Here is a 27,826-nt window from a genome sequence, read left to right on the forward strand (position 1 = left end):
TCTGATGTGCTTCTGAGAGCAACTCGTTTTGGGGCGGTCTCTTCAAATGCAAATGAGACACTTCATACCCCTCCTCCTCTCCAGGTTGCAGAGGTGACACTCGGTTCAACTCCACCCTGTTCGGCCATCTTTGTAGTTTGATAAAACAGATACAATTATCTAGCGGCGCAGAAACTTTATATTCACACATTATTTACAAAATGTCAACAACGGAAGATTTGTCCATCCAGCCATACATGTTGGAGCCAGAGTCGGACCCGGCGGAGCGAGATGAAAATGACGATGATGCACCTACAGAACAACGTCTTCATATGGATGTAACGCAATGGTGTGTTACTATATTTACACTAACTTCTCCATCCATGCCCACTACTACAATACTGCCTGTATTACAACGACTATTTAACACAGAAGTTACATTATAATCTAAAACGAGCACACAGCGCTAACATATGAAGACGGTGCAACTGCTAATGCTAACAAAACAATGACAGGGACGTCTTATCATCACACTTTTTAGCGTTATATACAGCTTACCGAAGTGCTCTGTTCGTCGTCTCCATAGATAGAAGGAACTGACCGCTCAATCAGACCAAGTCTTTCGGCAAATCCTTCTTTATACTGGCGGAGGTTGCTGAAGCAGTCATTCTTGAAGTGATTCGCGCACACAAAAATGACCTTACCCACAGATGTGGGTACATTTCTGTGAAAAATAAAACTCAACTAGGCACTTCGAAAAGGTTCTGATGCTGGGAGACGGTGTAACGAAGCTTGTGGGTTACTACATCCAACAACCGAACATTTCGACTTATCCTCTCGTAACTTCGGTTGGACTACAAAATCGCAGCGAGAAACAAAAAGTGTCGATGTCCTAATTTGGCAGTTCCGCTGCGAATACTGTGACGTCATTGTTCAAAAAACGTAATAGAGAATAGAAAAATCGAAACCGATCGCAAAATATGACCAAAACAGAATATAAAGATATCAACAGAGCACCTGAAGAGACTACTTTGAACTTTTCTGTACTTCTAAACACTCTAAATATACAACAAAATGCATTTAAGGGCTAAAAAAGTGGATTTAGCATGATATGTCCCCTTTAAACTGTGCACTTGGCACTGCATTTCCTCCTTCACTGTCTTCATGGACAGCTTCTTTGGCCTTCCTCTTTTCCTCTTCTGCGTGGCTTCTTTCTTCATCCCGTCTATTCTGGTCATACACTATGCAAACTTCTACATCCTCAGCTCTGCCACCTCCCTGTCAGCCTATATTCACACTGGCTCGTTCAATAAACATTACTGCAACTCATATCCATTGTAGGTTGCTTGATTATTTCTCTTTTTAATCACTTTGAGTAGAAAACAAATGCCCCTTCACAAGATGGCGGACGCACTGACGTATGTCCCTCCAAGTCCGTCAGGCGTCTCGTGTATGCCGCCACTTCCACGTCTCAAGGCAGGATGTTGGTCTTAGTATTGTAACTCTAAACTGAGGGGCTGCTGCAGCAGCTGGCTGACACACACAGTGTCACATGTTCATCAAACAAGGATATACACTCACAGAAGGTAATATACTTTGAAACTTTATTGTGAATGCGCTTAACAGCCTCGGTGGACTTTTCAACATCTGCTGTTGCTTGCAGTAACAACTGACGCTAAAGGAGCTCGGTCACCAGTTAAAAGTGTCACCTGTTAATATGGAACACCGGAGTGGTATTGAGGGGGGAATTAAAAATAAGGCGTGTATGAGTTTGGGTCTTATTTTTCAACATTTGGGCATTGCACTGTGAATTTCTGCTCCTTTCACTTTCAATTCCAGTTGTAAATACTTTGTTTTTTAGTTGCTGATGAACCAAAAGTATTCATTATTACGGAAGAGTTTTAGGGCCACTTAAAAAAATTAATTAATTCGGAGGCTAAAAAAACCCAAAACCTTGGTGGCCCCAGAAAAAGTCGAAAATCAAAGTCTAGATTTATTTTTTTTCACAGAGAGACGTCTATCCATCCCTCATCATTTGCCCGTAGATGTGAATTCCCATCAAATCACTTAATTCTGACTATATCGGGTTGCTTACTGCTTATGGACATGTGATTCTACACAGGATTGCCTTGATTAATAAGAACACATTTAAATAAGCAGCCCGGGATCCGTGCCTTTGTCCTTCGTACTCGACGAATTTACGCGACGGAACCAGGCAGCAGGCTGCTCTGTCTCTTATAGTCCTGATACTGATGATAACTGCACCGTGTTTATGAACGAGATTCTGTCCTGAAGCATCTTTTCATGACTTCATTAAACCGCTTGATATGCATTTTGAGGAAGCAGTCACGCGCACTGACATGTATATGGACGGACTTTCTTTTACACCATTAAAAAAGAAAAATCTCAACTTTGATTTTCGACTTTTTCTGAAGCGCACGAAGGTTTTTTTTTTGGTTTTTTTTGGCTCCGATGTTTTTTTTTCTTCAATGGCCCTTAAAACTCTTCCGTACATAATAAAGAAGTTCTGTGGGTTAGAAAATAATATTGGAGCGTCTCGCAGCGGAGCAGCCTCACACGGCATTGCGCAGTGTCTGCAGCGCCTCAGCCTGCGTTCAGAAACGCGAAACAAGGCCTGGACGTGACGTTAGTTATCATAATGTCACCATGAAAAGTGTGAAAAATAAATGACAATGGAAAACTGCTTCTAAATTATAGCCGACGTAGCGGACTGACAGCGGAGGAGCCGCGGCAGCGCGAACGCGGATTAAATAATCCCGTTCCCTTGTATTATTAACTTCAGGGAGCGATTTATTATATCGTTCCCACGCGTATTTTTTATTTTATTTTTTTCTCTAGTGGGGCACCAGTTCAGCCCCTGTTTGGCCGGGGCTTTGGCAGGGGAAAGACAAAGAACTGGTGTTAAGTCTGGCCCTGGCTCCGAACTAGCACCTGGTTCTTTCCAGTGGAAAAGCCCCCCATGGAGGATGACATTTATCATTGTGCTGTCTGTATTTCCAGTGTTCCTCCTGGTTTGTGTGGCCACATGTCTTCTAGATGTCAACGGGCCGTTTGCTGCTGGTGAGTTGTTAAAACATTAACTTATTGCATGGCTTTACCACGCTTCACTCTCTGAACTATTGAATATCAGACGACAAGTTGTACTTTTCAATATTTGATGTAATTATAGAAAATTTTTGGTTCCTTTTATTTTACACTAGATTCTTGGCCGACAATTGCATTGACTTTTAAAGTGTTTTATAGCGGGTGAGTGAACATGCTCGCTCGCAGGGACCTTGTGAACACCTTGTGAAGTTTATAATAAAAATAATGGTTAGAACAAGGGGCATCATTCGGAACTGTGTTACAAATGTCCTAATATTGTCATTCAAGTAATAATTTAAGTGTGAATTTAAAAAAAAGAAAGAAATCCCCGAGAGATTTGCAATGTGATAACCAGGAGAGGGATTAACCACTGTACATACACATTACACAGTCATATTTATTCAAATACATACAAAAATACACCCCATTTTTTCTTACATAGAAGATGATGTGAGTCTACTTCCTTTTAAAAGTTTCAAGTTCTTTACTGTTTTTACTATTGATGCCATTTAGCTGTGTGCATTTTCACAATTACACAGTAAAAGAATCAAATCATCAATTTACCTGCCCCCTTAAAAGCTTTTATAAAACATTAATAAAGCACTAACTTTGGGAAATGTCCTCACTTACAAACACCATTCAAATATCACATTACTGTAAATCTCTGGGTATCTTGGTTTACTTAAACGTTGATGAGCATTTTACTCATGCTTAAGTAGAATTTACACCATGTAATCACTTTCTCTACATTGCAAATTGCTAAAAAAAAAATTTTTTTAATGTATTTATTTTAACAGAGGAAATTCCTATTTTAGATCAATATTTGTTTACAAAAGTAATTACCATCATTTAAATAGATTACTTTTGCCTGAGAATTGTGATTCTTTGAATGCAGGTCAAATTAAAACCTGCTCCCGATAATGTAATCCTTTGAGTATTTTTGAGACAAGTTTCTTTATTTTTACTTGAGTATGTTACAGTTACAAGTAAATCATTAGAACAAGCACATCTTGTGAAAGCAAATGGAAATGAGAGTAAGAACGCAACAAACATTCAAGTTAATATATGTTTGACTGAATAAACATGTATGAATATCTACTGTTATGAAGGGTGAACAATTAAAGGCAATTATTATTGCCAGGCAAAAATTATTCGAAAAGATATTTCAGCTGAGTTCATGTTGTTTTTTTTTGTTTTTCTTTTAGGTTATCCATTTCCGATATCTGACACTGGACTAAATGAGCAGACACACAATGCCAGTATGTATACCCAGGCAGCTTTTTAGGCCCACCGTAGTAATACTGAGTGTCCTTTGGTATAAAAACACATATGGGCATGGATTGAAAATGATGCTGTGAATAGATGTGAAATTACAGTTCATTTTGACATGATAGCGCAGAGGTTGCATATATTTGTTGAAATTCAAGTTGTCTCATTAAAAAATTGTGTGTTAAGTGTCAATTTGAATTGGAGTTAGAGTTGATGTGATATCTGATAATGGTACAGAGAGGATCGTGATGATGATGATACAATTTGTGATAAATGAAAAGACTTAAGTAGAAAATGTTAACGTCTTAGTGGGATTATAAGTGTTTTTTTGGGGGTTTTTTTTGGTTTTGTTTTGTGACTCTAAAGACAGTAGACATAAACACCATTAAACCATAAGGCAGGCTATATTATTACTTTGAAAAAAATTTCCTAAAAAAATCACAAGAACTTCACAATTAATGACATCCAGGGTCTTTTTAAGAAGATACAATTCTGGATTTCTTCACCCCCAAAAATTTGGTATACTCTTGTGGTTACATCCATTGCAATTATTGAGTACTGGAAAAATTACCATAAATCTAACTGACAAGATAAACTTTTAGATATATAAACTGAGTGAACCGTCACAAACACTTGCATCATATTTACAGTTTTCATAGTGATCACACATGGTGCCATGTTTTATGTTAATGCATCACTCAGGTAAATGGATTTTACTTATGTGCAAAGCAATTTGCATTTTGATAATTAGACAGTAAAATGAAAAAATAATCAATCTCCCTTCCCCTTAAAAACTTTAATAAAAAATTTATTAAGCACTAACCTTGGGAAATGTCCTCACCTACAAACGCCATTCAAATACTCACATTACTGTACATAAGTGGTATCTTGGGGTACTTGGTCTTTGATGAGCATTTTACTCATGCTTGACTTAATTTTATAATTTACTCCACATAATCACTTTCGCTACATTGCATATTGCTAATATATTTGTATATGTGTGTGTGTGTGTGTGTGTGTGTGTGTGTGTGTGTGTGTGTGTGTGTGTGTGTGTGTGTGTGTGTGTGTGTGTGTGTGTGTGTGTGTGTGTGTGTGTGTGTGTGATTATCTTAAATTCTTCCATGCAGTCTGCCATTTTAGCTTCACTGTTAGAGACCATAGGATTGCATCCTTCCATGTGTTTTTCTATCCATTTTCTATCATGTTGGTTTCACTGATACTCAGACAATAGCCTGTTGACATGTAAACAATTACCTACTACATTCTGGGAAACAGGACCCAGCCTTAAAATGGATGGCCATGGACAGGAAGTGGTCACAGGAGGCGGTTCACAGAGACGGAAACGGAAGGAGGATATATGTGTGTGTGTGTGTGTGTGTGTGTGTGTGTGTGTGGGTGGGTGGGTGGGTGGGTGTGTGTGTGTGTGTGTGTGTGTGTGTGTGTGTGTGTGTGTGTGTGTGTGTGTGTGTGCAATGTAGAGAAAGTGATTATGTGGTGTAAATTATAGAATTATAAATTCCTGTTATATATATATATTTGTTTATAAAACTAATTACCATCATGAGTTTTTAATAGATGACTTCTGCCAGAGAAATGTCACTCTATAAATACAGGTAAAATAAAACCTGCTCCTGACAATGTAATTAAAAAGTAATACTTTGAATATTTTTGAGACCCGTTTCTTTATTTGTACTTGAGTATGTTACAGTTACAAGTAAACTATTAAAACAAGTACATCTTGTGAAAGCAAATGTAAATGAGAGTAAGAAAGCAACAAACATTCAAGTTAATATATGTTTGACTGAATAAATATTTATGAATATCTATTGTTATGACAGGTGAACCGTGCTACAGAAAGCTTACAAGACCTTCGTATAGGTACCCTTCGTCACCTATAGGTACTGTAAGACTCACATATAAGTATTCGACACAGCATGACTTTTTTTTATTTATTTCTGCTTTGACCACATAGAGGGAGTGAAGTGCTTCACCTGCAATGACATGGAACGATGCCCAAACCTCAACACAATCTTTGACCAAGATAAAAGTGTGTTTAAGAGCGACGGAACTCCATTGCCACCGTGTGCTGCCAGGCCTGAGCCTACTTCGAACAAATGTATTGCGTGCCGTTATCAAGAAAAGACCTACATCTACTGCCCGAGCAATATCAGCAGCTTGGAGGCCGAGGATGACCACAGCTTCGATTTGGGACAAATCCACAACATCACTCAAGGATGTATGTATCTTTTTTTCATCTGCCCTACATTCCTCAGCAATATTTTGTAATATGGTGATTAAACATGTTCAGGGAAAGACTCAGCGTTTGTTCAACCTCAAATACCCCGCTGAAAGGTTACAGTTCTCTTGGTTCAAAATGCAATCGATCGTGGCTCAGTGGTAGAGTCGTTTGTCCAATAACGAGGAGGGTTGGCGGCTCCAATCCCACTCTATCTAAAAGTCATTGTCGTTGAGTCCTTGGGCAAGGCACTTTACCCACATTGCCTTGTATAAATGGGGCATGAATGTTGGTGGTGGTCGTTGGTATGAATGAATAATGGTCTCTGTACGCGCTTTGAGTCAGCGCGAAAAAACCACTATATAAATCCAAGCCATTATTATTATTATTCATTATAATCAGGAAGAGACATTTACAGGTCGCTTTTTTGTGTGAAGTGGCACAGATTCCTCCTACCTTTCCCACCTCCCAAGACGCGTTTGGCACGTGAAGTAACCCGATGTGCCGTTTACTTGGACTATGATCGGATCAAAAATTGGACAACGCCACCCTCTAGGAGCCGATCGGAATTTTAATTAGATGGTGCAAATATAATCATGTTGGCATTTAATCTGATTACTTTTGCTTCATGTAATCACAACGCCTGTAAATCACATTGTGGTCATTTTAAATGAGTGATTTTCAATAGGAATTTGTTGTTTTTTAAATCCAGGTGCTGCTTGATGTTTTTCACACTCCTGGGTGCAGTTTCATGAGTTTGGGTCTTGTTCTGAGTTTATTTTTTGAATATCGCTGTTCTGCTTTGAAGAATCATTGTCGTGTAAACAGGGCCCAAGGCTAGGTCTAAAAAAGTTTGATATGTCATTTGAAGAATTAAAGATAATCACAAAAATGATTAGAAAAAGTATTTCAGCTGAGTTCACATTGTTTTTGTTTTTTTCTTTTAGGTGATCCGTTGCCAATTTCTGACCCTAGACTGAATGAGCAGACAAACAATGACGGTATGTATACCCAGGAGGCGTTTTAGGCCCACCGTACTAATACTGAGTATCCTTTGGTATAAAAACACATATGGGCATGGATTCAAAGTGTTGATTTGGATTGGAGCTAGAGTTGATGTAATATGCGATAATGGTACAGAGAGGATCATGATGATGATGATGATGATGATACAATTTGTGATGAATGAAAAGACTTTAGTAGATAATGTTCATGTCTTAGTGGGATTATTTCAAAGTGTTTTTGTTTTTCTTAAGGTGAGCCACTACCGATTTCTGACTCTGGACTGAATGAGCAGACAAACAATGGCGGTATGTATCCCCGGGTAGCTTTTTAAGTCCACCGTACTAATACTTAGCATGGCTTTCCTGTGGTATAAAAACATTCATATGTGCTTGGATTCAACAAGATGCTGCTGAAGAGCTGTGAAATGACAGTTCCTTTCAACGTAATAGCACAGAGGTTGCATACATTTGTTCAAATTCAAGTTGTCTCTATAAAAACATGCAAATATGAAATATTATAATATTACAATATTTTAAGTGTTGATTTGGATTGGCGCTAGAGTTGATGTGATATGCTCTAATGATATAGAGAGTATCATGATGATGATACAATTTGTGATAAATGAAAAAAAAAATGAAGTAGATGATGTTGATGTCTTTGAGGGACGTGTCTGTCACATGCACTTCCATTGCATTTACATTATTACATTATATTTACATTTTTCATAGTGATCACACATTGTGTCATGTCTTTTGTTAAATGCATTAGTCAGATGCACTGAGTACAAATAAATCTTCTTTTTGGGTATTTTGAGAAGAAACTGTTGTGCTATTTCACAGTTTTGACATTTAAAAAAAAAAATGTTTTGAGTATTCTGTAACTGCCATCAGCGTATTGTTGTTAGGTTGGATAAAAAAGAAGGCAGGAATAGTTACAGACTTTGGTCAGCTGCCTGGTAACACACAATATTATTATAAGATCACTATTGCTGTATACGTCATCAAATGTGCTTCTAACTCTGAATTTCTTTTGCGACTTGGCTGAATGGCATTGGGGTCTTGGGTGTGTATGACTCACATCCTCTTGTATGTGTGTGTGGTTTTTCTTTTAACCGCTCATGTTATTTGTGTCTCCAGGTATCCTGGTGGTTTGGGTCATTGGATTAGTGGGATACTGCGTGAGTCTGACAAAGACACAGACTTCAACACCTTTGAAACACTGAACAATCACAAAGCAGAAGTGGTTGAAATTGTTCTTTTGAAGATATCTGTTCTTTACAGGAGTATCTATGTTAAAACTTAAAACATAGATTAAAACTGGCCTGTTACAACCTTTTTTAATCTTGTTTTAATTTCAAAACCATTTTTTTTATTTATAAAGTGATTTTGTTTCTGCTGAAGCTGTTTGATCCACACTGGCAAACATAGCAATGATTTTATGTATCTGTGCACATATTGCTATTGTACTGTCAACACATTTCTGAACCTGTACTTTCTTACTTTTACAAAAGAAATGAGGTTGTAATGCTTTTTTTCACCAAAATATTTGTTTTTCCAAGTAAGGATTGTTCTACTTCAGTCAAAGTTTTAAGATTCATTTCTGTGTAATCCCTGAATGATTCCCACATGACTGAAAGTCATTATATTCTATTTTTCATGAAATTCACCACATTCATATCTTTCAGACGTTTTTAAGAAGTGAATACATTCAATCACATATCACTGTTTTAATTCCTTTTCTTTCTTTCCCTTCAGCTCTGAAGAAACTGAGGGTAGGTTCATGTGTTTAAGGAGATTATCCCTTCTCATAATATAGACAAATTATATTTCACAATTTCTCTCTGACGTGATCGTAGTCTTGAATAGATGTGACATGTGCATATATTTGAACTAAACAAATACTACATTAACACTTGTCTTCTTTTAGTTTTTTGTCAAGTCCACTGTGATGACCTTTCCGGACTGGAAATGACTCCTCCTCTCAGCGTCACAAGTGAAGAACAAACAACACCAGAAAGCTATTGCTGTTTTTTCATCTTTAGCTGTAAACTAATTGAGCTTCATCTTCAACAAGAGCAACTAGAGATTTCCGACCTCTGCTAAAGGTTGACCCAGACTCAGACACACTAATAAAATTAAATATTACATCTTGACAATAACGTTTTTACTTGGTTGTGAATCTGTATTTGGCAAAACATGGACAATGGCATACTGGCTTCAACTAAAATCCACAAAGTCAGAGTGCAATTCACATCAATTAGTGAAACTAAATAAAAGATTCAGCAAATTCATTTTAATTTGTATTACTCCTTCTAAGATGTTATACAAGCTTATCTTGTCAGTATAAAACTTAAAGAAACTTCAGCTGACAAAACTCTTCTTTACATTCATAAAGCTACATAATGTATTATTCTATTGATTAACTCAAACAAACTCACACACACTGTCCCGCATCATTTACTTGTAAGGTCCGAGATGGTGTGTAATCCTAAATTGGGACATATTTGGAATATTGTTTTTATACAGGCAAGAACCTGATTTATTTTTTTTCCAATACATTTCTTCACCATTTATGGTCATTAGATTACATTTCCATATATTAATATGTAAAAGAGGGCACCTTTTGTATGTTAACAGATGCTTCACACCAAAAAGCAACCATTTATTAATGTCAGCTTTTTATGAGGGACTTTTTCAAAAAGGGCCTGGTCATCATTATAAGGAAATAGTATGAACACTGCAAAAAGTAGACCATTAGGGTGGTTGCATAGAAATTCAGTTTTGTATAACATGAATTCCATTCATTCTGCTTCTATACTGCTTCAATTCAGTGTTCGGGGGTGTTAGAGGTGATTACAGATGACGCTTGAGAAAGACAGTGTACACACCTGGATAGGTCACCAGATCAGCACACTGCGAAAGTCCCCTACACTGACAATCACTGATGGGGAATTTAAGAGCCACCAGTTCATCTCAAATACATGTTTGTTATCTGAGAATGCAAACCAGAGTATGCAGAGAAATCCAGTGCATGTTTTGGAATAAAATTCTATCTCCACATAGAATTGCCAACAACAGGACTCTTGACCGGGGATCGTATCAGTATGAAGAGAGAGCACCAAGCAAGACAGTTTGGCTCTGTTTGACCTTTCTTTGGAGGAGTGCACTGCAGACTGGCAGGATAGTATGCTGCTAATAATCTGACAATGTCCTGCAATTTTAGGAGACACACTATAGAGCACTGTCCAATCTACATCGGTGACAAAAACTGACAACCAGTGCAACCTACATTCCTCAAACTGCACACCAGCAGCAACTGCATCAGTCAGCACCATCATGGTCAAGAAAATGGGAAACGCAACGTCTGCACTTCCTGATTCCTGATGTATTGAAGAAAACGGTCCCAACAACCACCCTGCTGCGGTTCTTCTGGCATTCAGCTATGAAGAGCATCCTGGTGTATGGCCTCACAGTCTGGCTGCACCTCAAGAGACCAGAAAGCTCGGAGAAAAAATCACGGCCATCAGCTGTCCCCTCTTCTCACTAGATCTCTGGACCCAGAAGAGACCATACACACCCTGGACACCATTTATTGTAACCTGTTCCCCTCCGTACTTGTCATTCTGGACCACCAGTATCTTCCTCACTGCAACAAATGCACTAAAATGGCCAATATATGTCACATAGACTCCCCCACATATACATGTATAATATCAATCATTAAAAAAAATTCTTCTTCTTCATGGTCCTCCGATGTTCATTTTTACTTATTAGTTTGTGCTTTTGCTACTGTATATAATACAGATGTTGTATATTTATAGTAGAGAGCTGCATCAATCTGGTTGCATTCAGTTTAAATGTATTGACAGAGGCGTTGTGACTTGAGACAACAGAGATATCTTATTTATTCTGCAGTATCAGTACTTTTTCTTTGTGGCACAGATACTAGGAAAAAACAAATGGGCCACTGACACACTGACTGACTCTCTCCCGCCCTTTCCCACAGAGAGGTTAAACATTAACAAACAGTGCATTGATAGCGTTATCAGTCTGGGTCGTACCATGTTACACGGAGGGGACACACGCAATTTCATGGTCAAGCGTTAAAAACCACCGGGCGTGCTGTTAGCACAAGCCGTCTTTGTGCTTTAAAACTATGTTCTGCTGTCACCACAAACTTTGTGAAGTGAAACGGGTCCTCCTTTGACTCAAAAAACAACCAACACCATTTCAGCACACCCCCGCCTGTCGCAAATCTACGAAGCTCACCTGTTGTCTGAGGAACAGCTCGGGGCGGTTCAGGTTAGTCCCCGCCCACAATACACAAAGACAAAATGGGGTTGAATCTACCTGTTTGACGTTACTTACAGTTGCGTTTATTAATATGCATTTACTTGTTTTATTCTTGGAGTTTTTGATGTACTGAGACAACAGAAGTGGATTGGAACACAGAAGATAAGGAGTTAAAGATGTTTTGGACTTTATTCGTCGTCGCATTAATGGCGACAGGTGAGTTGGCCTGTTTTTTTTTTTCTTACGCTGCCAAACAGGGTGGGCCCTCTTCCGTGAAGGACTTCAGATAGTGGAAATACCTTTCTTCTCTTTTTAACACCCTTGTTGTTGGTGCTTTAGGTGTACGCTATGTGTTGAGTACTGTAAAGCTCCAGCTGAATATTATTTAGTGTTAAGTGTTAGTTAAAATGTAATCTAAAACAAAAGTGAGTTTTTGTAGATTACGTTATACCTAAAGAGAAATGCTTCTTAAACATACCTGGATGCGATTTGTACGTATTATATTTTAAATTCTAACTCAGAAATACAAGTTAAAAGAGGATTGATTAGTTTATTATAAACACAAGATCCAAAATGAGTCTAAAAACAACTTTTATGCTATTATTTTAGTCTGATCATTTAGTGAAGTGAGTACTGTATGAGATTGGGTGTTTTTGCTGAGTGTCATTGTGGTGTTTTTGTGAGTGAGATGATCACGATGATGAGGGGAAGTCAGACATATGAAACAAACAATATGTTGGAAAAGACTTGGCATGACAACCATGTCAATGCACTGGCAATAACTGGAAAATAAGTTCATAATTGGATCTGCTGAGCTGGGTAACAAAACAAGATGCCATGTTTGGCGTTTGTTTACTCCTCATGGCCTAAAATGTGATTTCTATCTTTCTGTAGAGACTGTATGTTATGTTTGAAGGTTATCATTCTTTTCATTGTACTGTGCTTTGGAAAAAACAATTCATTAAGTGTTTTAGAGATACCACATATAATGCCCCCTTTTTTGGCTTTTGCCTCATGGCTTTAACATGTTTATGGAAAATCTGATGAGTAAGATTGAAGTCATGTTTGCCAGAGCAGACACATCTGCTACCTAATGAGCATGTCCTTTTGTTGACACATTTTTATAAAAAAGCACCAAAGAAAGTATTGCTGCCTTGTCGAAACTTTTGTATAGTGTGTTCCTCTGTTCCATAGTCCTGCTGTCATGACACACATAGTTTTGGTCTTCATGTCTAAAACAGCACAGGGTCTGACTCATCGCACACACTCTCAGTGATACCGCCAGTGAGGAAATAATGCCACACCTTAGTGCTATTTTAGCCTCACGAGAAACCTTTAGCCACTATTACACAATGTAAATAACATCGGAGGACTTCCAGCTGCTTCCCGTCTACATGTACATGACTGCCTGATTGTGATGTGTTACAGGGAACCAGAGAGCCATTTTGAATACTTAATACAACTGTTTACACACTTCAGTTTTCTCTGCCAGATTCACGCCTGGGTCCTCCACACTCAGGGTCAAAACTTATCCAGTACTTTTGAACAAAACAATGCAATGAAATTATTAATCCTGTTTCACTTTCGTACACAACACACTGAAGGGCAAGAGGAAGGTGTGTGTGTGTGTGTGTGTGTGTGTGTGTGTGTGTGTGTGTGTGTGTGTGTGTGTGTGTGTGTGTGTGTGTGTGTGTGTGTGTGTGTGTGTGTGTTTACAGTTTGTATGAGACATTTTGTTTTATTGTAATTAATACAAACAGTGCTTTTGAATAAAGGCTGATATGTTTTAGCTTATAAACAATAGTTTGTGATCACCACAGTGTTCTCCAGAACAATCCTTGTAAATCTCTTTACGTTTGTCTTCCTTGCTAGAGTCCGCCCTGGCCATCTCGGTCCAGTGTCCTCACAAGAAGTATGTCGTCATCCTATTTCAGCCCGCCACACTCACCTGTAATTACCAGACAACTGCTACTCAGCCCCCCGTCGTCACTTGGAAATACAAATCTTACTGCCGCGACCCGATCCAGGCTGCTCTCAATCCCAGCAGTGCAGAGAACATCCTGGCTCAAAACAACCCCAACTATGACCCCAACATTGAGTGTGCAGACAGTCAGAGGACTGTGCGCATTATTGCTTCCAAACAGGGAAATGCGGTCACACTTGGAACGGAGTATCAGGGCCGCAAGATCAGCATTATTAACAGTAAGTAAAGTCGTTTTCATTTATTGATCTAATGTACTCAATCTGATCTTGTACCCATACAGATCAAGTATTTAATTATTTTTAAATAGACACTGAACTAAATGGTCTTTTCATGTATATCAGGTGTAAATGATAAAATGCAATGTGTGATCATGTTTTGTTTTTTTTATCATTGACTGTGTACACTCTTTTCTCGACACACCAGGACTTTCTATGTCGTGTGTATGCTTCAAGTTTCGGTGTACTTCTGCTTTTCAAATTGAATTCATGGAAATATTTTTTGCCAGTGGATGTGTGCGTACATGTCTGACATTAGAATCCAGATTTAATGATTGCTGGTCTCTCATGTTTTTAGTACATACCAAGGGTGGTGTGTGTAGTTTCAGTTCAAATAGAAACTCCCTGATTCACACTACCCAGGTTCCCAAATGGCCATTTACATTGTCATTGTGGCATTCGCCTCATAAGGGATGATGTCTCAGAGTGATGGCAAACGGGGTGGGCTAAAAAGTTTCCACTTCTGTATTGTATCAAAGACTGAAGTGCCTAATGCTGAGGCAAATATTAACAAAGTAATAATGGGTGAATTCTTACTCTTGTGAAACTACTGTATAATTAATTCCTGGCAGCTTTTTGCACCCTTTCTATGTGTATGGTTGCAGTTTAAAGACCGCTCTGACATTACTCATGAGAAAGAAAAGAAAACCTTGTTGAAGTGCTTCATTTGCAAATGTTGCTTCAAGAAGGCCACAAATACTTCAACTTGAGAGCTGAAAAGATAACAGGATCATCACACTTTAGAAGTGTTTATTCGAGATATGCAAATCTGCATGATCATACTGCTCCAAGATAGATGAGTACATGGATAACACAGTTTACCTTGGAAAGAAGCCACTTCTGCTCCCTGAAGTCCAGTCACACAATGAAATGATCAGACTCTTGTTAAATAACAAAAGCTCCTCTATGACTGGCTGAAAGCTATTTTTGATTTGGTGTTGTGACACTTAAGAGGGTGTCAGGGTTGAGAAATTGCTATACCAAAGCCAACAGTACTCATCTGTGATTGATGCAATACTACACAACAAAGGAAAGATGAAAATGACGAGCTTAATTCCAGTCACAACACATGTTGTGTCATGTAATACGGTGGGCCTAATGGGTGCAGTGTAGACACATATGTTAAGGATCCATGATGACTCCGATATAATGTGACTTGTTCTACTTCCTCGGCCAGGCTCCCAAAAAAAGTGAAGTTTTCCCATTCAAGGCCTCAGCTTTAATCAAGCTAAAATCAACAAACAAATATTTTTTACTAAAGGTACCTAATATTAACTAACATCTGAAATCAAAAGATAATTTGATCTCCTAAATTGCAAGTAATGCCGAGAGGAAAAAAAAAGGGCTTCTCACTCACACTCACTGCTTTATAAAATAGTTTGCTGAAGAGACTGTCGTTTTTTTTTGTTTGTTTGTTTCATTTCCGGGTGAAAACTGCAACAAGTGTTAGCCACTAATCTCACACATTGGCAAAAGGTCCAAATAGTATCAACTTACTTCCAATTCACTCGTGTTAAAAGTGTGTTGTGTCTGTGGTAAAGAGAAAAAAAACAAAGGACCAAACAGCAGGTTGGCAGTTGCTTTATAGACTGTAGCTTCCCACGTATTGTACTTCCTCCCTTTATTGATTGTGATAATAGGAAATAACAACTCTATAATATTTATCTACAGATGCGGACCTAAATATTGCACAGACGGCATGGGGAGACAGCGGTGTCTACGTGTGCTCTGTGATCTCCTCCCAAGATCTTTCAGGAAATGGTGAAGACTACACAGAGCTAATTGTTCTCGGTAAGCAACTCCAGCAATAAGGCACAAACATTGACTGAATCCATTGTAAGGCATGGTAAGATGGTGGTGGGGATATGATATTTTTAACACAACGACTGCATCATCCCATGTGCACTACCACAACATGTGGTAAATTCTCTTTGTCTTTCTAACCACGTGGTTCTGCTTTATTCATTTCTTCCTGCCTTTTATCCACACACACTCGAGGGAAAAAAAACAGAAACAAAAAAAAGAAACTACAAGGGCCAATTTATACATGTAGTTTATCAATTAAAAGTCCAAAGAGGCAAAGAGGAAATACTTTGCCACAATCAGGGCTGTAGGCAGATAAAGTAGCCCAATACCACTTTAAAGTAATTGTGACTTTATCTTTCTTTCACAGAGAGAAAGTCAAATACTACTGACCTCCTGCCTGGCATTGACTTACTGGTTATGGAAGGTAGTACAAGCCCACTTACTGAGTAAAACTCAGTTTTTGTTTTGTTTAGCCCCCCGGCAGTGACACATTACAGCATTAGCTGTAAAAGAGCTGTGGTTTACCATATTTAGTATTTAAAAAAAAAAAAAAAACCCTCACAGATTAGTTTACCGGTATATCTTGATGTGCAGAGTGTTTCATTTGCATTTTATGAGTTTAAAGAGCACCTGAAAGCATGAATGAGGACATTGAGATGGACTGGAAGTTAATTCAGCTCATAATAAGTTGTAATGAGGAGTGGAGACACTTGAGGCTGTTAGTGCTTACATGTGAGGGTTGGACTTTAATGTAAAATGCTGGGCATCTTGTTTACAGCTGTTTAAATATGAAACGTAATTACAGATCTCTAAAGATTTAGAAAACGGGGATTAGTTTTTAGAAGCAGCCTGATATTGTTTGTGTAGAAGAGGAAATGGGCTCAGACTATTCTTCAAACTTACAGTCTAAAGCAATGGACACTGTACGTGGTTTGACTGACTAACTTCATATAATAGATTATCAGTTATTTTGATGAGAGGCCCCTTTTAGCCACAAAAACTCTTCTGTGGTTTCACGTTTTCCAAATGTCAAATTTCACAACTTCACAACCCTTCATCGCTTCCTGCCACCTAACCCTTGTTTGGGACTCAATTGGTTTTCAGATAATCTGTTCCACTCTCGGCACACGTTCACATTACAAAGCCAAATTATGATTTGACAATGTGCACTTCTGATCTACGTTCCAGCTTCTATGATTTGAGCAGGCAGTGTTTCCTCTCTTTGTGGTATGTGCTACCTGATCTGACTTGCAGGCCCCCAGTATAGAGAAGAACCGGCTCTGCCGGTTTGACACAACCTAAGAAAATGTCCAAATTACAAATGTAGCCACGATGTTTTGTTTAGTCTCAAAAATTGAATAACAAATAATACATCCACAGCATTTTTTCTTTTGAACCTGACCGGTGAACGACAGAAAGGCCTTATTTGTATTCATATATCTTGGTTTACCACGCAATTATCTATCATGATAGATTTCAGTTTGCCCCATGTCATATACATCTATTTAGACATGCAGTTTTAGGCAAAAAATTAGAATATGCTAGCCTTTTTTTTTTTTCTTTTTTTTTCTTTTGCCTTGCAGATCTTTATTATCCAGTACATTTTTCTCCCCACAGACTGGCTCCTGGTTGTGGTGGTGGTTCTGGGCTTCTTGTTGCTGTTACTCCTGATCGGGATCTGCTGGTGCCAGTGTTGTCCTCACACCTGCTGCTGCTACATCAGTTGTCCCTGCTGTCCAGACCGCTGCTGCTGCCCACGAGCGTGTAAGTAACCATTTTAAAAGCCAATACATTTACACTCTATTCTCTTCAAGACTGAGTGTTTAAAAAAAAAAAAAAAAAAGAAGTGCTTAAATGTCACTCCCACCTAATCCTGTCGTGTAGTTTCTTGTAATATTATATTAGTCTTATTCAGTAGTTCTGGACCACTAAAACAAAACTGCCATACAAATATGTTTCAGCTTTATTAATTCAGTTGAATATTTACAATTACAAACGAGCCATCTCATGTTACTGTTAGAGTGAAAAACCCAACAGTCTCTTAGTTATAAGCAGGCAGGTGTTTCTGGGGTGAAACTCTTTTGGAAGAATCGACTGCAGAACCTGATTCAGAGGAGGAAGCTTCTAGCGGCACTTCGTTTTGTTCGGGGCAAACAAAACAGGATGTGAGAGACAGAGCAACAGACATATGTTAGAGGTGTAGTCTTTCCAGTAAGGAAATGCACCCGTTTTGTTGTTGAGGGATACTGATAGTGTCACACGAGCTCTATGCAGGGGCAAAACAGTGCAAAGCTCCACAAACTAATGCAAACCAAAACTGTAGCTGTTGAGAGGGCACAGTTTAATAAATCACCCACAAAATAAATATATAACAAGCTGACAGTAGGAGTGTCCAAGCACTAGATATGTTTATCTTATCCCCCACTGAACATACACGCACACGCACACGCACACGCACACGCACGCACACACACACACACACACACACACACACACACACCCACACCCACGCAAAGACTCAGTGGGCGGGACAAAGAAGTGGTGAGGAAGGTTTTTGCTGCAGACTCAGATTAGTTGTAGCTGCTTTATGTACAGTTCAGGCAGCCACAACTAATCTGTGTCTGCAGCCTTCAGTTCTTCCCTGATTTCTTTTTTTTTTTTTTCACGCTGTTTTGAGGATGTAATCACAGTGATTTTTACAAAGAGTCGGGTAATGGATTGAGGATTTCTGGTAGGTTCAAACATCACCTGGTAGAATACTCAAGTAGACTAGGTCTTTGGGTCGAGGTCTAATAAAATGTAACCGTCCCTCCAGCTTGTGTGATGGGCACAAAATTTGTATGGACATTGTGCACTCAACTCCTGACTGGTCTGGTCATTTTTGCCTGCCTACTCATAGTCAATATCAAAGATGTGTGTGTATTTATATATATATATATTTAATTGCAATGTTTAACTGGTGGTTGATGTGTTGCAATTTAGGCTAAATTATATTTGCTTTGCCAACAGAGCAACAATCCCAAATGACACTTAGGTCGGCAGATTCAGTCTTTCATAGTGTTAAAATAGTAAAAAGACCAACTGCAATTCTTCGATGAAAGCAACTGCTGTTTACTCAGGGTCACATTTCAGTGAGAAAAGGACACTGAGACAACAAACTGAACTGCAGATGGCAAGATAAACACACTGGCACGCAGAATTTTACATTGTTTATGGGAGATTTAGTGAAAAGTGTAATTGATGTGAACATATCCAGGATGCACTTGGATTATTTTATACTAAAACTAAGAGAAAATTCAGCTGTCAGGAGTTATAGTTTATGGTATTCTCATTGTCCACACAAGATGAAATTGGGATGGTTTAGTTTTTTCAGTTTGCCATCTGCCATCAGTAACATGGGACTTCTAGTTTTTATATTCCTCAACATTCATCAAAAGTCGCAGGAAAACTTTACAATTTTATTTGACTACCATATACAGATTACTAATTCAGCAACAGATTGGAAAATAATGACATATTGAAGATATGAAAAATGTAAAAAAACAAAACAAATGGGAGATATTGTATCTTGCCCTTGTTTCATCCTTATGTTTTGATCTAATCATATCATGTTTACAAGCATCATTTGGGTGGCCTTCAGCATTTGTTTATGTCTTTCTTTACACATGCCACACAGGATTGTCCTGTTTAACTATTTTTGGCCGATGTTTTTACAGTGTATGAAGCGGGAAAAGCGGTAAAGAAAGGTGTGGCCAATCAATATGCTCCGACTCTCTACGCTCCCAGTATGTACGCTCAGCCAGCGTACGGCGGCCAACCGGCCATGCCCCTGCTGCCTCTGCCTAATGGAGCTGGAGGCCCACCTCCCCAGAATGGGTACAGCCGTGACTATGACGGTACCAGCTCCGGTAGGTGCTACTTCAAAAACCATCAGTTTGTTATTTTAATCCCTGTCATCAAACTTTGACCTTACTCTCTCTCTCTCTCTGTCTGTCCGTCTGTCTGTCTGTCTGTCTGTGTCTGTGTGTGTGTGTGTGTGTGTGTGTGTGTGTGTGTGTGTGTGTGTGTGTGTGTGTGTGTGTGTGTGTGTGTGTGTGTGTGTGTGTGTGTGTGTGTGTGTGTGTGTGTGTGTGTGTGTGTGTGTGTGTGTGTGTGTGTGTGTGTGTGTGTGTGTGTGTGTGTAGTGGGACAGGGCTCTCAGGTGCCTTTGCTGCGTGATCAAGATGGCGGAGACCCAAGTGAGTAAATGAAACCTTCATAGTAATCACAGTGTTGGTATACCTATGAATCACTATCAATCAGATCTCTTGGTAAATCACCTGCCAATTCTTGAAAGATCGTAATTGGTGTGTGGATCGTCATAGATGCGCTTAGGAGAGAAAAGAATTGCATCTATTCTTAAAAATGTTTTGACATTAAAAAAAAAAAAATACAGCCTTGGTTTTGAAGTATGTTTAGGTACTTGACTTGCTCCCAAGTCTGTTAGGCTCCACCAGGGTTGCGTCTGAAATAATGAGCATCTAAAGGAAAAGTAGTGAGCAAGCTCTGCCTGAAACGTCTGTGCTATTATAAAGTGAAATTAAGTGTGTCAGAGTGCTGTCAGTTGCCCAATTAACAGAGTCAGCAATTTCCTGCCAGAAAAAAAACAGTGTTGCTTTTGACACTGAATTCTTTATATTTTTTTTGTCTGCTCCTCCATTATGTAAACTGCTCTGCAGGGTTTGCGATCCGTCAGATGGTCCGGCCCTTTTATATGAACTCGGGCAACAGAGAGCTATCCAGGGCAGGTTAATCCCGCTGCGTAGTATAGGCATCAGGTGTCGTTTGTGAAATGTCATTGAAAGCTATCTATTTTCCATGTCACTTGTCTGACTGTAGTCTTTTCAATTCTTCCCAAAATTATCGTCAAACATCATCTCACTCAGTTTTCAGGTTGATCTGCTTTCCAAAAGACAACAATAACATTTAGACTTTACATTGAGTGAGTAATTAAAACGGAGCGTTTTCTGCATTCTGATATTACTCAATACAGCTGTGCTTGACTACACTACACACCTAACAGCCAAAATGGTTTTGTGCTTCCCATGTACACAAATAACAAAAACACTTAAAGGTATTGGTAATAATCTTAACAAGCAATTTCAATAGAGTGCTTGCACTTTCAGTGCTCTGGCCTGAATAACAATACATTTTTGAATGTTGAATGTTGAATGATACTTTTATGTATTTGTGCCATCAACTTTTTAATGTGAATCATGAAGGCCACACAAAGTGTGTGTTTTGATGCCCCCTTGTGTCAGTTTAAGTTATGGCACTGGCTGGATTTTTTCCGGTTGCAGGACATTATATTGTGATTAGGGGATCGTAAGCATTTTGCTCTATAGGAAATCGTTTTTGAGATTGAGTCATTATTTGTGTCTGCCATTGACTCAGAAAGTGACACTTATCAGCCATTAAATTATGACCACTGACGGCTCAAGTTAAAAACCCTGATAATCTCACAAATGTTTGTCCACCCTCTCTCGGTGGCAAACTGGTGTTTCAGGATACACTGGGCATCACTGATAAAGGCTTTTATATAGTTTGAACAGTCTTATAAGTTTGTTACCTGCTGCATTTTGCCAGATGGATTTCATCAACTTTAGTGCGGCAGTAAGTTTGCTTGCATGAAGTTGTTTTAACCGAATCAGAGCTTCAATGTGCCACAATGACAGTGTTGTCATCATATATGTTTCAAGAAATAAACAAAACCAACTAAGAAGCGAGTTCTTGTAGCATTTATGTGCAGGAAGCAAATTTGGTATCTACATAGACAATGTTCTAAAGTGTATAGCTGCTTTAAGGGGGTGCAGACTCAATATTGGCCATGTGCTCTTTCTTCATTCTCAGTTGCACATAATAAAGCGAAATTAACTCCTGAGTTTAGTCTCTTAATTGATATTTTGAACTTTCTTACATCATGATTGTTACAATAACTGCTTTGCTATGTATGCAGGATGTCACAGGTAAACATAACAGCCAACTTGGATAATCCCCCCACATCTGGTTTCATGAGTTACTTCAAATAGCATAGCAACATTTGAAGCCAGTTATTCAATATTCGCTGCAGAAAGATTCCACTTTTTACTCACTGGTGACAGTTTTGTGATACAAACAGTTAATTATTGTAGTAATGATCCACATTCACTGTTGTGCACCTCCTTCCCATCGAGTGCAACTCATCTCAAACAAACAGTCAAAAGAGTGAATCTAACTCGAAACAGTTTTTTCAGCAGGAGCTCCCAGGAAGAAAAAAAAACCCCAAAACAACACAGAAATGCTCTCCTACGAGGTTTATTTATTCACTAAATTTGCATTCTTCTCTTTGGATTGTTCAGCTCGTAGCGGGTATCGCATCCAGGTGGACCCCAATGGAAATGCCACACGTGCTATTTACTACATGGAGAGGGAGCTGGCCAATTTGGATCCGTCCAGACCTGCAAACTACAACCGCTGTGAGTGGGACATGTGTTTATGCTTTTCTTTGGGGGGGGGGGGGGGGCAAATATACTGCAGTCAACTGTGTTAAAGAAAAACTTTTGGTTGCTCCAATTTCATACTTGTGGTGTTGTGTATCGTAGTAGGAGTTAACGGAAAATACAGTTGATGTATGTAATCGTCTCTCAGTTCATGAGTTGGTTCATTATTTGAGCTTCTAAAATAAGTTTGAACAGCAGCTGAAGTGTGTCAGACAACATTTGGGATTATCTGGAGTATTTATACTGTATATGTATATGTATATGTGTAATCTTTATTCATTCTACTTTTCACTTGTTGATCATATTCTTTGGTTTCTATCAGTGGACAGTGCCAGCGAGGTCACATCCCTCCACGATGGCTTGGATCCCCGAGGCCGTGGTGGCCGTTCTCAACCGCCGCCTCTGGCCACTGTCTATGACCGGGACGAAGCCATGAGCACCATCAGCAGCGTTTCCCAGCAAGGGCGCCACGGTGGAGGCGGCTACATGGGAAACCGCATGCGCGCCCGCTCCATGGACAACCTGGACGACATCGGACGACGACAACGCAAAGATGACTACCCGCCGAATCGCCGCCCGCAACAGCCCAGAGGCAGGAGAGGGTGAGTGTCGTTTCTCTAGACGGCTCCTCTCTTGTAGCAACTCATGGTTTCAGGTCAACTATTTGAATTTGATTCATTGTCTATTTTCCAGCACCTGTTACAACGTAGGTATTCCACACGGTAAATTATACCCTTTGGAGAGAAAAAACACTCAACAACCACATTAACACACATGTTTTACAGTGTCTTTGTTAAAAACCTTGGAGCAGGAAGAAGCCTCCAATAGAACCAGACTCAAAGGTGGAGCACTTCTCCTAAGTTGGCAGACGATAGTGGAGAGAGAAAGGAATCGTGTGTCTTTTTTCCACTCCAAAGCCGTTGATAGAAACCTGCAGGAAGATAGTGACAGACCACAGTCTACAGAATGAAGACACACAAAGTTATTACCATCACACCAAGGTCTCAATACTGAGCAAGTTTAATAGCTGAGATAAGACAGATCAGATAATACTTCAAAGTATAATATGGGGTTTAGGTTGCATCCTGACTCTTAAACTTTGAGAACATAAAATACGATGTTTTGTGAGCCACTTCAGAACAAATCCATGTGACCTAATGACTATCCAGAAAACGTAGGATTGTTACGCAACAGCTGGGACATTCTGTATCACACACATGAAGGCTGATGGCAGGTAGGGGATGGTTGCCACACTGATTGCCACTGCTACACACAAAACAATAAATGATTTTGGCCTTAACAATGTCTCAATCAGTCGTCTTGAACATGAGTTCTAAAACGCCATGATGTGATTGAGACCACTTCCTGTGTGCTGGAAGAAGCTGTACAACGGCTTGCGTTGGTGTTGAGATCGAAATCGGCTCACGTATTGATCTGCTTCTTTGTGTCTCTCCAGTTCGGATGATGGGTGGAGCACCAGCGCTCGCAGTGACTTCGACAGCCGCTACGATGACCGCAGACGTCGGGACTACTCCCCAGAAGATCGTCGCAGAGGAGACAGAGGAGACTATGGCGGCATGCAAGGGCGCCGCAGCCGCAGCCGTGATGACCTGATGGACCTAGAGAGGGATCGCCAGCGCGGCGGTGGTGCAAGGGGTGGCCGAGACGATTATGACGACAGCTTCCTGCGGGAGGCCATGGAGAAGAAGAAGATGACCGAGGCACAGAGGGCGCGCAGCCGAGAGCGACTGGACAGCGAGAGCGACCGCTCCGATCGGGGGAGGGGGCCACGTGGGCCACCACCGCTTCCTGTGAACGCACCTTCTGGTTATCCAGGTCGCCGTGATGACTACCCTCCTCCTCTGCCACCGCCCTACAGTGATGATGAAAGTCTATCGTCCTCAAAGAAAAGTAACCTTCGCAAGGTGAGCGATCCACAGCGAGTTCCAGTCGGAATAAGACCGCTGTTCTCAGAGTCGAGGGCCTCTGTGAGATCAGGAGGTAAAACAGAAAAACTGTGGGTCAGAAAGAAGTTTTTCTTCTAGACTTTCCCAAAAATAGTCAGATAAAACGAAACAATTGGAGGTTAAAAGTTGTGTAACAACACTTGCAGACCTTGTATAGTTTTCTCCAACTTTTCAACTAAAAGCCTGTAATGAGCTCAAGAAGACTCCGAAGCAGCAGGAAATAGAGTAACATTTGTGGTGTTTATTGGACAGTTTCATTCTTAAAGAAAAAATTCATAAAAAGGAAGATCCTTTAAACAGTTTTTAACTGCGCTCAGTATCTGGTGTATGTAAGAAATGTGTCTCCCAATGTGAATCCACATGATGGTGTCAAATTTAAATCAGCAGCACAAACAGTCCTTCGTTGTGAATCTTGTTCATCTTCTTCCGCGTGTGAAGACAAACTTGACTAAGTGGGCGTGTGCAGTACTCTGCTTCTTCCTTTTCACAGAGACGAGCGTCTTTTAAAAACCTTGAGGGAGTTCTTTATAAAAGTGCTGTTTTCAGTGACTCACAATGCTTCTGTCAAGTCACAGTAAAAACGCAACAACAGTTGGATGTTCTCACTTGAAACATACAAGCAAGACGTAGAGTCAACTTTTCAACTCAAATGTGAGTTTTTGGACTGTGAGAGGAAACCCGCCTCCCTGGGAGGAAAAAAAAAACCCACTCCACACACTCGCAGGGAGAACATGCAAACTTCAGACTAAGGTAGGCCGGTGACCATGACAGATTTAGCTGGATGATAGATTTTCTCGCAAATTATTGCCGATAAATGATATTGTCAACATTCTTTTGAGATCAAATTCGCCACAAATATAATGATCTATCATAATAATGTACCGTTTCAAATGCAATCAACTTGTAGTTGTCATTTTTACCGTTCTAATTAGAATGTCAAGAACTTTTAAAAAAATGTAAATACATACAACAATAAACAATAAAAGCTGCACTTGAATAGAAATCACAACCAAAAACAGTAGAATGGACTTTGTCTCTGTCCAGAAAAGATAAAAAACCACCAACACCCACAACATTAAATAAAATGACTTATCAAGTTTGCAATAATCTTTTTTTTCCTCCTCATTTCTACCTGGCGTTGCTCCTCGCGGGGCCTGCACTCTGTGTGCGTGCGTGCGCTCGTGGCCCCGCCTCCCTCCCCAGAGACAAAGATGTAACGCTCCACAAGAGCGTTCACTCCCTTCAGAAACAAATCCGGTGCCGAGGCCGATGAGCGGAGTGAACGCTCTCATCATCCAGCCTGTTGGGAGGGGAGAGGCGAGGAAGCAAAATAAAAACAGGCTCTCAATCCTGGTCTCAAACTGGAGACTACTGTTTAGATTAAGTCGTGTGTATAACTTTTAATATTTAATTATTTCAGATAAACATCAATCGCCCTAAAATACAAAAGTAAATTGTCGTCCAGTTAATTTTGTGATGCATCACCATACTGCTGGTATTATCAATTTAATAAATCAAGCTTAACTTTCATATTGTCGCCATGCGCTTCAGTTTTTTCCTTTTTTTTTCTCCTTTTTTTTTTTTTTTTAAAATGAATAAAATTAGCATGCTGAGTCAGTGGAGAAGCTGGATATGGAATAGAAGACGGCTGTCTTGGAGCGACATGAGATGTGGTTTAATCAGGATTCCTCGGAAGTTTCTGGACTCTTGAATTAACCGGATGCGACCTGTCTTGTCTTCCAGAATGGAGCTGTGAGTCGGGAGAGCTTGGTGGTGTGAATCCTGTGAAAGTTTCCAGCAGCTAAGTCCAATCATGAGGCCGTTTTCACTTACCAATTTTAAAAAAAAAAGAACAACAAACTGCGAGCTTTAAAGATTGTAAATATTTAGTCGCTGCACAGCTAATTTTCTGTGCTGATCTCATAAATTTGTAAGAGATTGAACCTTTGCATGTTTTGCAATTATGATGCTGATAACGTGATTGTACTTTATTTGAAAGGGAAGAGCCTCTCAGATGAGATGTGACTTTTTTTGTGTAAAAAATATGACGCGGCTGCCACAAGTGCCTTAAAGTGTACAGAGTCATAGTTTTTAGACGTGTAAGTAAAGCTTTAAACGATAACCTGTGAGCCTGTTTACACTATAACAAGTAAACACATTTCCATCTTTTTTAAACTCGTAGTTTCTGTTAACAGATCTCTTTAGTTTTATCAGGGTCTCTGATTTTGTTTTTTGTTTTTTTTCTGTTTTACTTTTGAAAAACTGTTTTTTATAAGAGATGATGTACATTTTCATGAATTACATGTATATTTGCGTTCCACCTTTAGTCGCGTTAGCGTGTGTCGTAACCTGCTGGATTAAAGTAGATTTCTTTTGGACTGGATTTTATGTTCTTTTTTTTTTATTAACAGAGAATTGCAGTTTAAACCTACAGTATATTGTACAGCTGACCAGTCATACGCCCTGAAAATGTTTTTGTTTTTTTTTGTGATTTCATAAAACCAAATTTTACAATAAAGGTCTCTATTTCCAGGCCATTACTTTGAGTCTGAGAGTTTTTAATCATGAGATGACATGTTCGGGTTAGTTTTAAGGGATGCCGGTTATAGCCACGCTTTGTTGTGTAAAAAGTATATTTCCCAATACAGATTTTTGCTTTGAATGTTTCAGAAGAAACAAATTCCGACGAAGAACTGAGAAAAAACAAAAGGCAGATTTAAATTGATGTCATTCAGTCAAAAGCAGCTCAGACCAACTTTTTTTTTTTTTTTTTTTATCTTTTTTTCTTTTTCTTTTTCTTTTGTTTTTTTCTTTTTCTCAGACCAACCTAACGGGACCCAAAGTGGAATTTCCTTTTCTTGTTAACACGTGAAATCAAAATTGACATGCCCTTACTGTTCACGCGGTTGGAAAACCCATCAACCGTTTGGTTTCGTAAAACACCCTTTTACCCTTCAGAACAGGCGTTCGTCATGATCTGATGACTGGTAGGCAGACCAGTGGTGCACTATGGAGCCAGACACTCGTGTTGTTTGGGGCAAATTCTGGCCCTAACATCTGAACGTTGCAGCAGAAAATGATACTCATCAATCTTTCAATCTTCCATTTTTCAGTTTTAGGTGAGCTTGTGTGAACTGTAGCCTCGGTTTTTCTTTATCTCACAGACAAAAACCTCTGGTGTAGTACCCTCCACAAGGGTTTATATGTGAGCAGACGTTTCCTGTCTCCCGCTCACTGCCATTTTTTTTAGAAACTCTCAAGATGCGTGTGTGTAAAAAAAAAAAAAAAAAAGAACCAAAAAAACAAAACAGGAGGTCAGCAGTTTTTGAAATACCCAGAATATGACTGAGTTGCTGGCTGGTTGGCCTCTTGTGTTAAGCAGTTGAACTG

The 27,826-nt window shown here is 39.4% G+C and overlaps 2 protein-coding genes across 5 annotated transcripts; both read left to right on the forward strand.

The window, feature by feature from the left end:
- The first annotated feature begins 1,356 nt into the window (after window positions 1-1,356).
- LOC308115022 (uncharacterized protein) lies at window positions 1,357-11,341 on the forward strand. Of its 3 annotated transcripts, XM_080472343.1 has the most exons (10): window positions 1,405-1,565; window positions 3,001-3,060; window positions 4,290-4,343; window positions 6,192-6,251; window positions 6,326-6,589; window positions 7,537-7,590; window positions 7,846-7,899; window positions 8,731-8,771; window positions 9,349-9,365; window positions 9,521-11,334. In XM_080472343.1, the coding sequence occupies exons 1-9, from the start codon at window positions 1,532-1,534 to the stop codon at window positions 9,352-9,354; spliced, it is 627 nt and encodes a 208-aa protein (XP_080328469.1). In that variant the 5' UTR covers window positions 1,405-1,531; the 3' UTR covers window positions 9,355-9,365; window positions 9,521-11,334. The 3 variants fall into 3 exon arrangements, with proteins under 3 accessions (XP_080328470.1, XP_080328469.1, XP_080328471.1); XM_080472344.1 differs by lacking the exon at window positions 6,192-6,251 and having other exon boundaries at window positions 1,357-1,565; window positions 9,521-11,341; XM_080472345.1 differs by lacking the exons at window positions 4,290-4,343; window positions 6,192-6,251 and having other exon boundaries at window positions 1,431-1,565; window positions 9,521-11,341.
- Window positions 11,342-11,893: 552 nt separating this feature from the next.
- On the forward strand, window positions 11,894-26,973 carry lsr (lipolysis stimulated lipoprotein receptor). Of its 2 annotated transcripts, XM_080470985.1 has the most exons (11): window positions 11,910-12,102; window positions 13,759-14,088; window positions 15,817-15,936; window positions 16,319-16,375; window positions 17,569-17,715; window positions 19,668-19,859; window positions 20,136-20,189; window positions 22,329-22,445; window positions 22,792-23,071; window positions 23,926-24,394; window positions 26,180-26,973. In XM_080470985.1, the coding sequence occupies exons 1-11, from the start codon at window positions 12,063-12,065 to the stop codon at window positions 26,213-26,215; spliced, it is 1,842 nt and encodes a 613-aa protein (XP_080327111.1). In that variant the 5' UTR covers window positions 11,910-12,062; the 3' UTR covers window positions 26,216-26,973. The 2 variants fall into 2 exon arrangements, with proteins under 2 accessions (XP_080327112.1, XP_080327111.1); XM_080470986.1 differs by lacking the exon at window positions 16,319-16,375 and having other exon boundaries at window positions 11,894-12,102.
- The last annotated feature ends 853 nt before the right edge of the window (window positions 26,974-27,826 follow it).

This window comes from Lipophrys pholis, assembly GCF_963383615.2.
Source record: "Lipophrys pholis genome assembly, chromosome: 9".
NCBI classification, from domain to species: Eukaryota; Metazoa; Chordata; class Actinopteri; order Blenniiformes; family Blenniidae; genus Lipophrys; species Lipophrys pholis.

Bases quoted from the DNA above. Each gene is read 5' to 3' on its own strand.
- LOC308115022 (XM_080472343.1), top strand. From the start codon at position 1,532: ATGTTCATCAAACAAGGATATACACTCACAGAAG. The intron at 4,344-6,191 runs GTATGTATACCC...TTGTTATGACAG, and splicing joins TGAGCAGACACACAATGCCA to GTGAACCGTGCTACAGAAAG. The intron at 7,900-8,730 runs GTATGTATCCCC...TTGTGTCTCCAG, and splicing joins TGAGCAGACAAACAATGGCG to GTATCCTGGTGGTTTGGGTC.
- lsr (XM_080470985.1), top strand. From the start codon at position 12,063: ATGTTTTGGACTTTATTCGTCGTCGCATTAATGGCGACAG. The intron at 12,103-13,758 runs GTGAGTTGGCCT...CTTCCTTGCTAG, and splicing joins CGTCGCATTAATGGCGACAG to AGTCCGCCCTGGCCATCTCG. The intron at 23,072-23,925 runs GTGAGTGTCGTT...GTGTCTCTCCAG, and splicing joins CAGCCCAGAGGCAGGAGAGG to TTCGGATGATGGGTGGAGCA.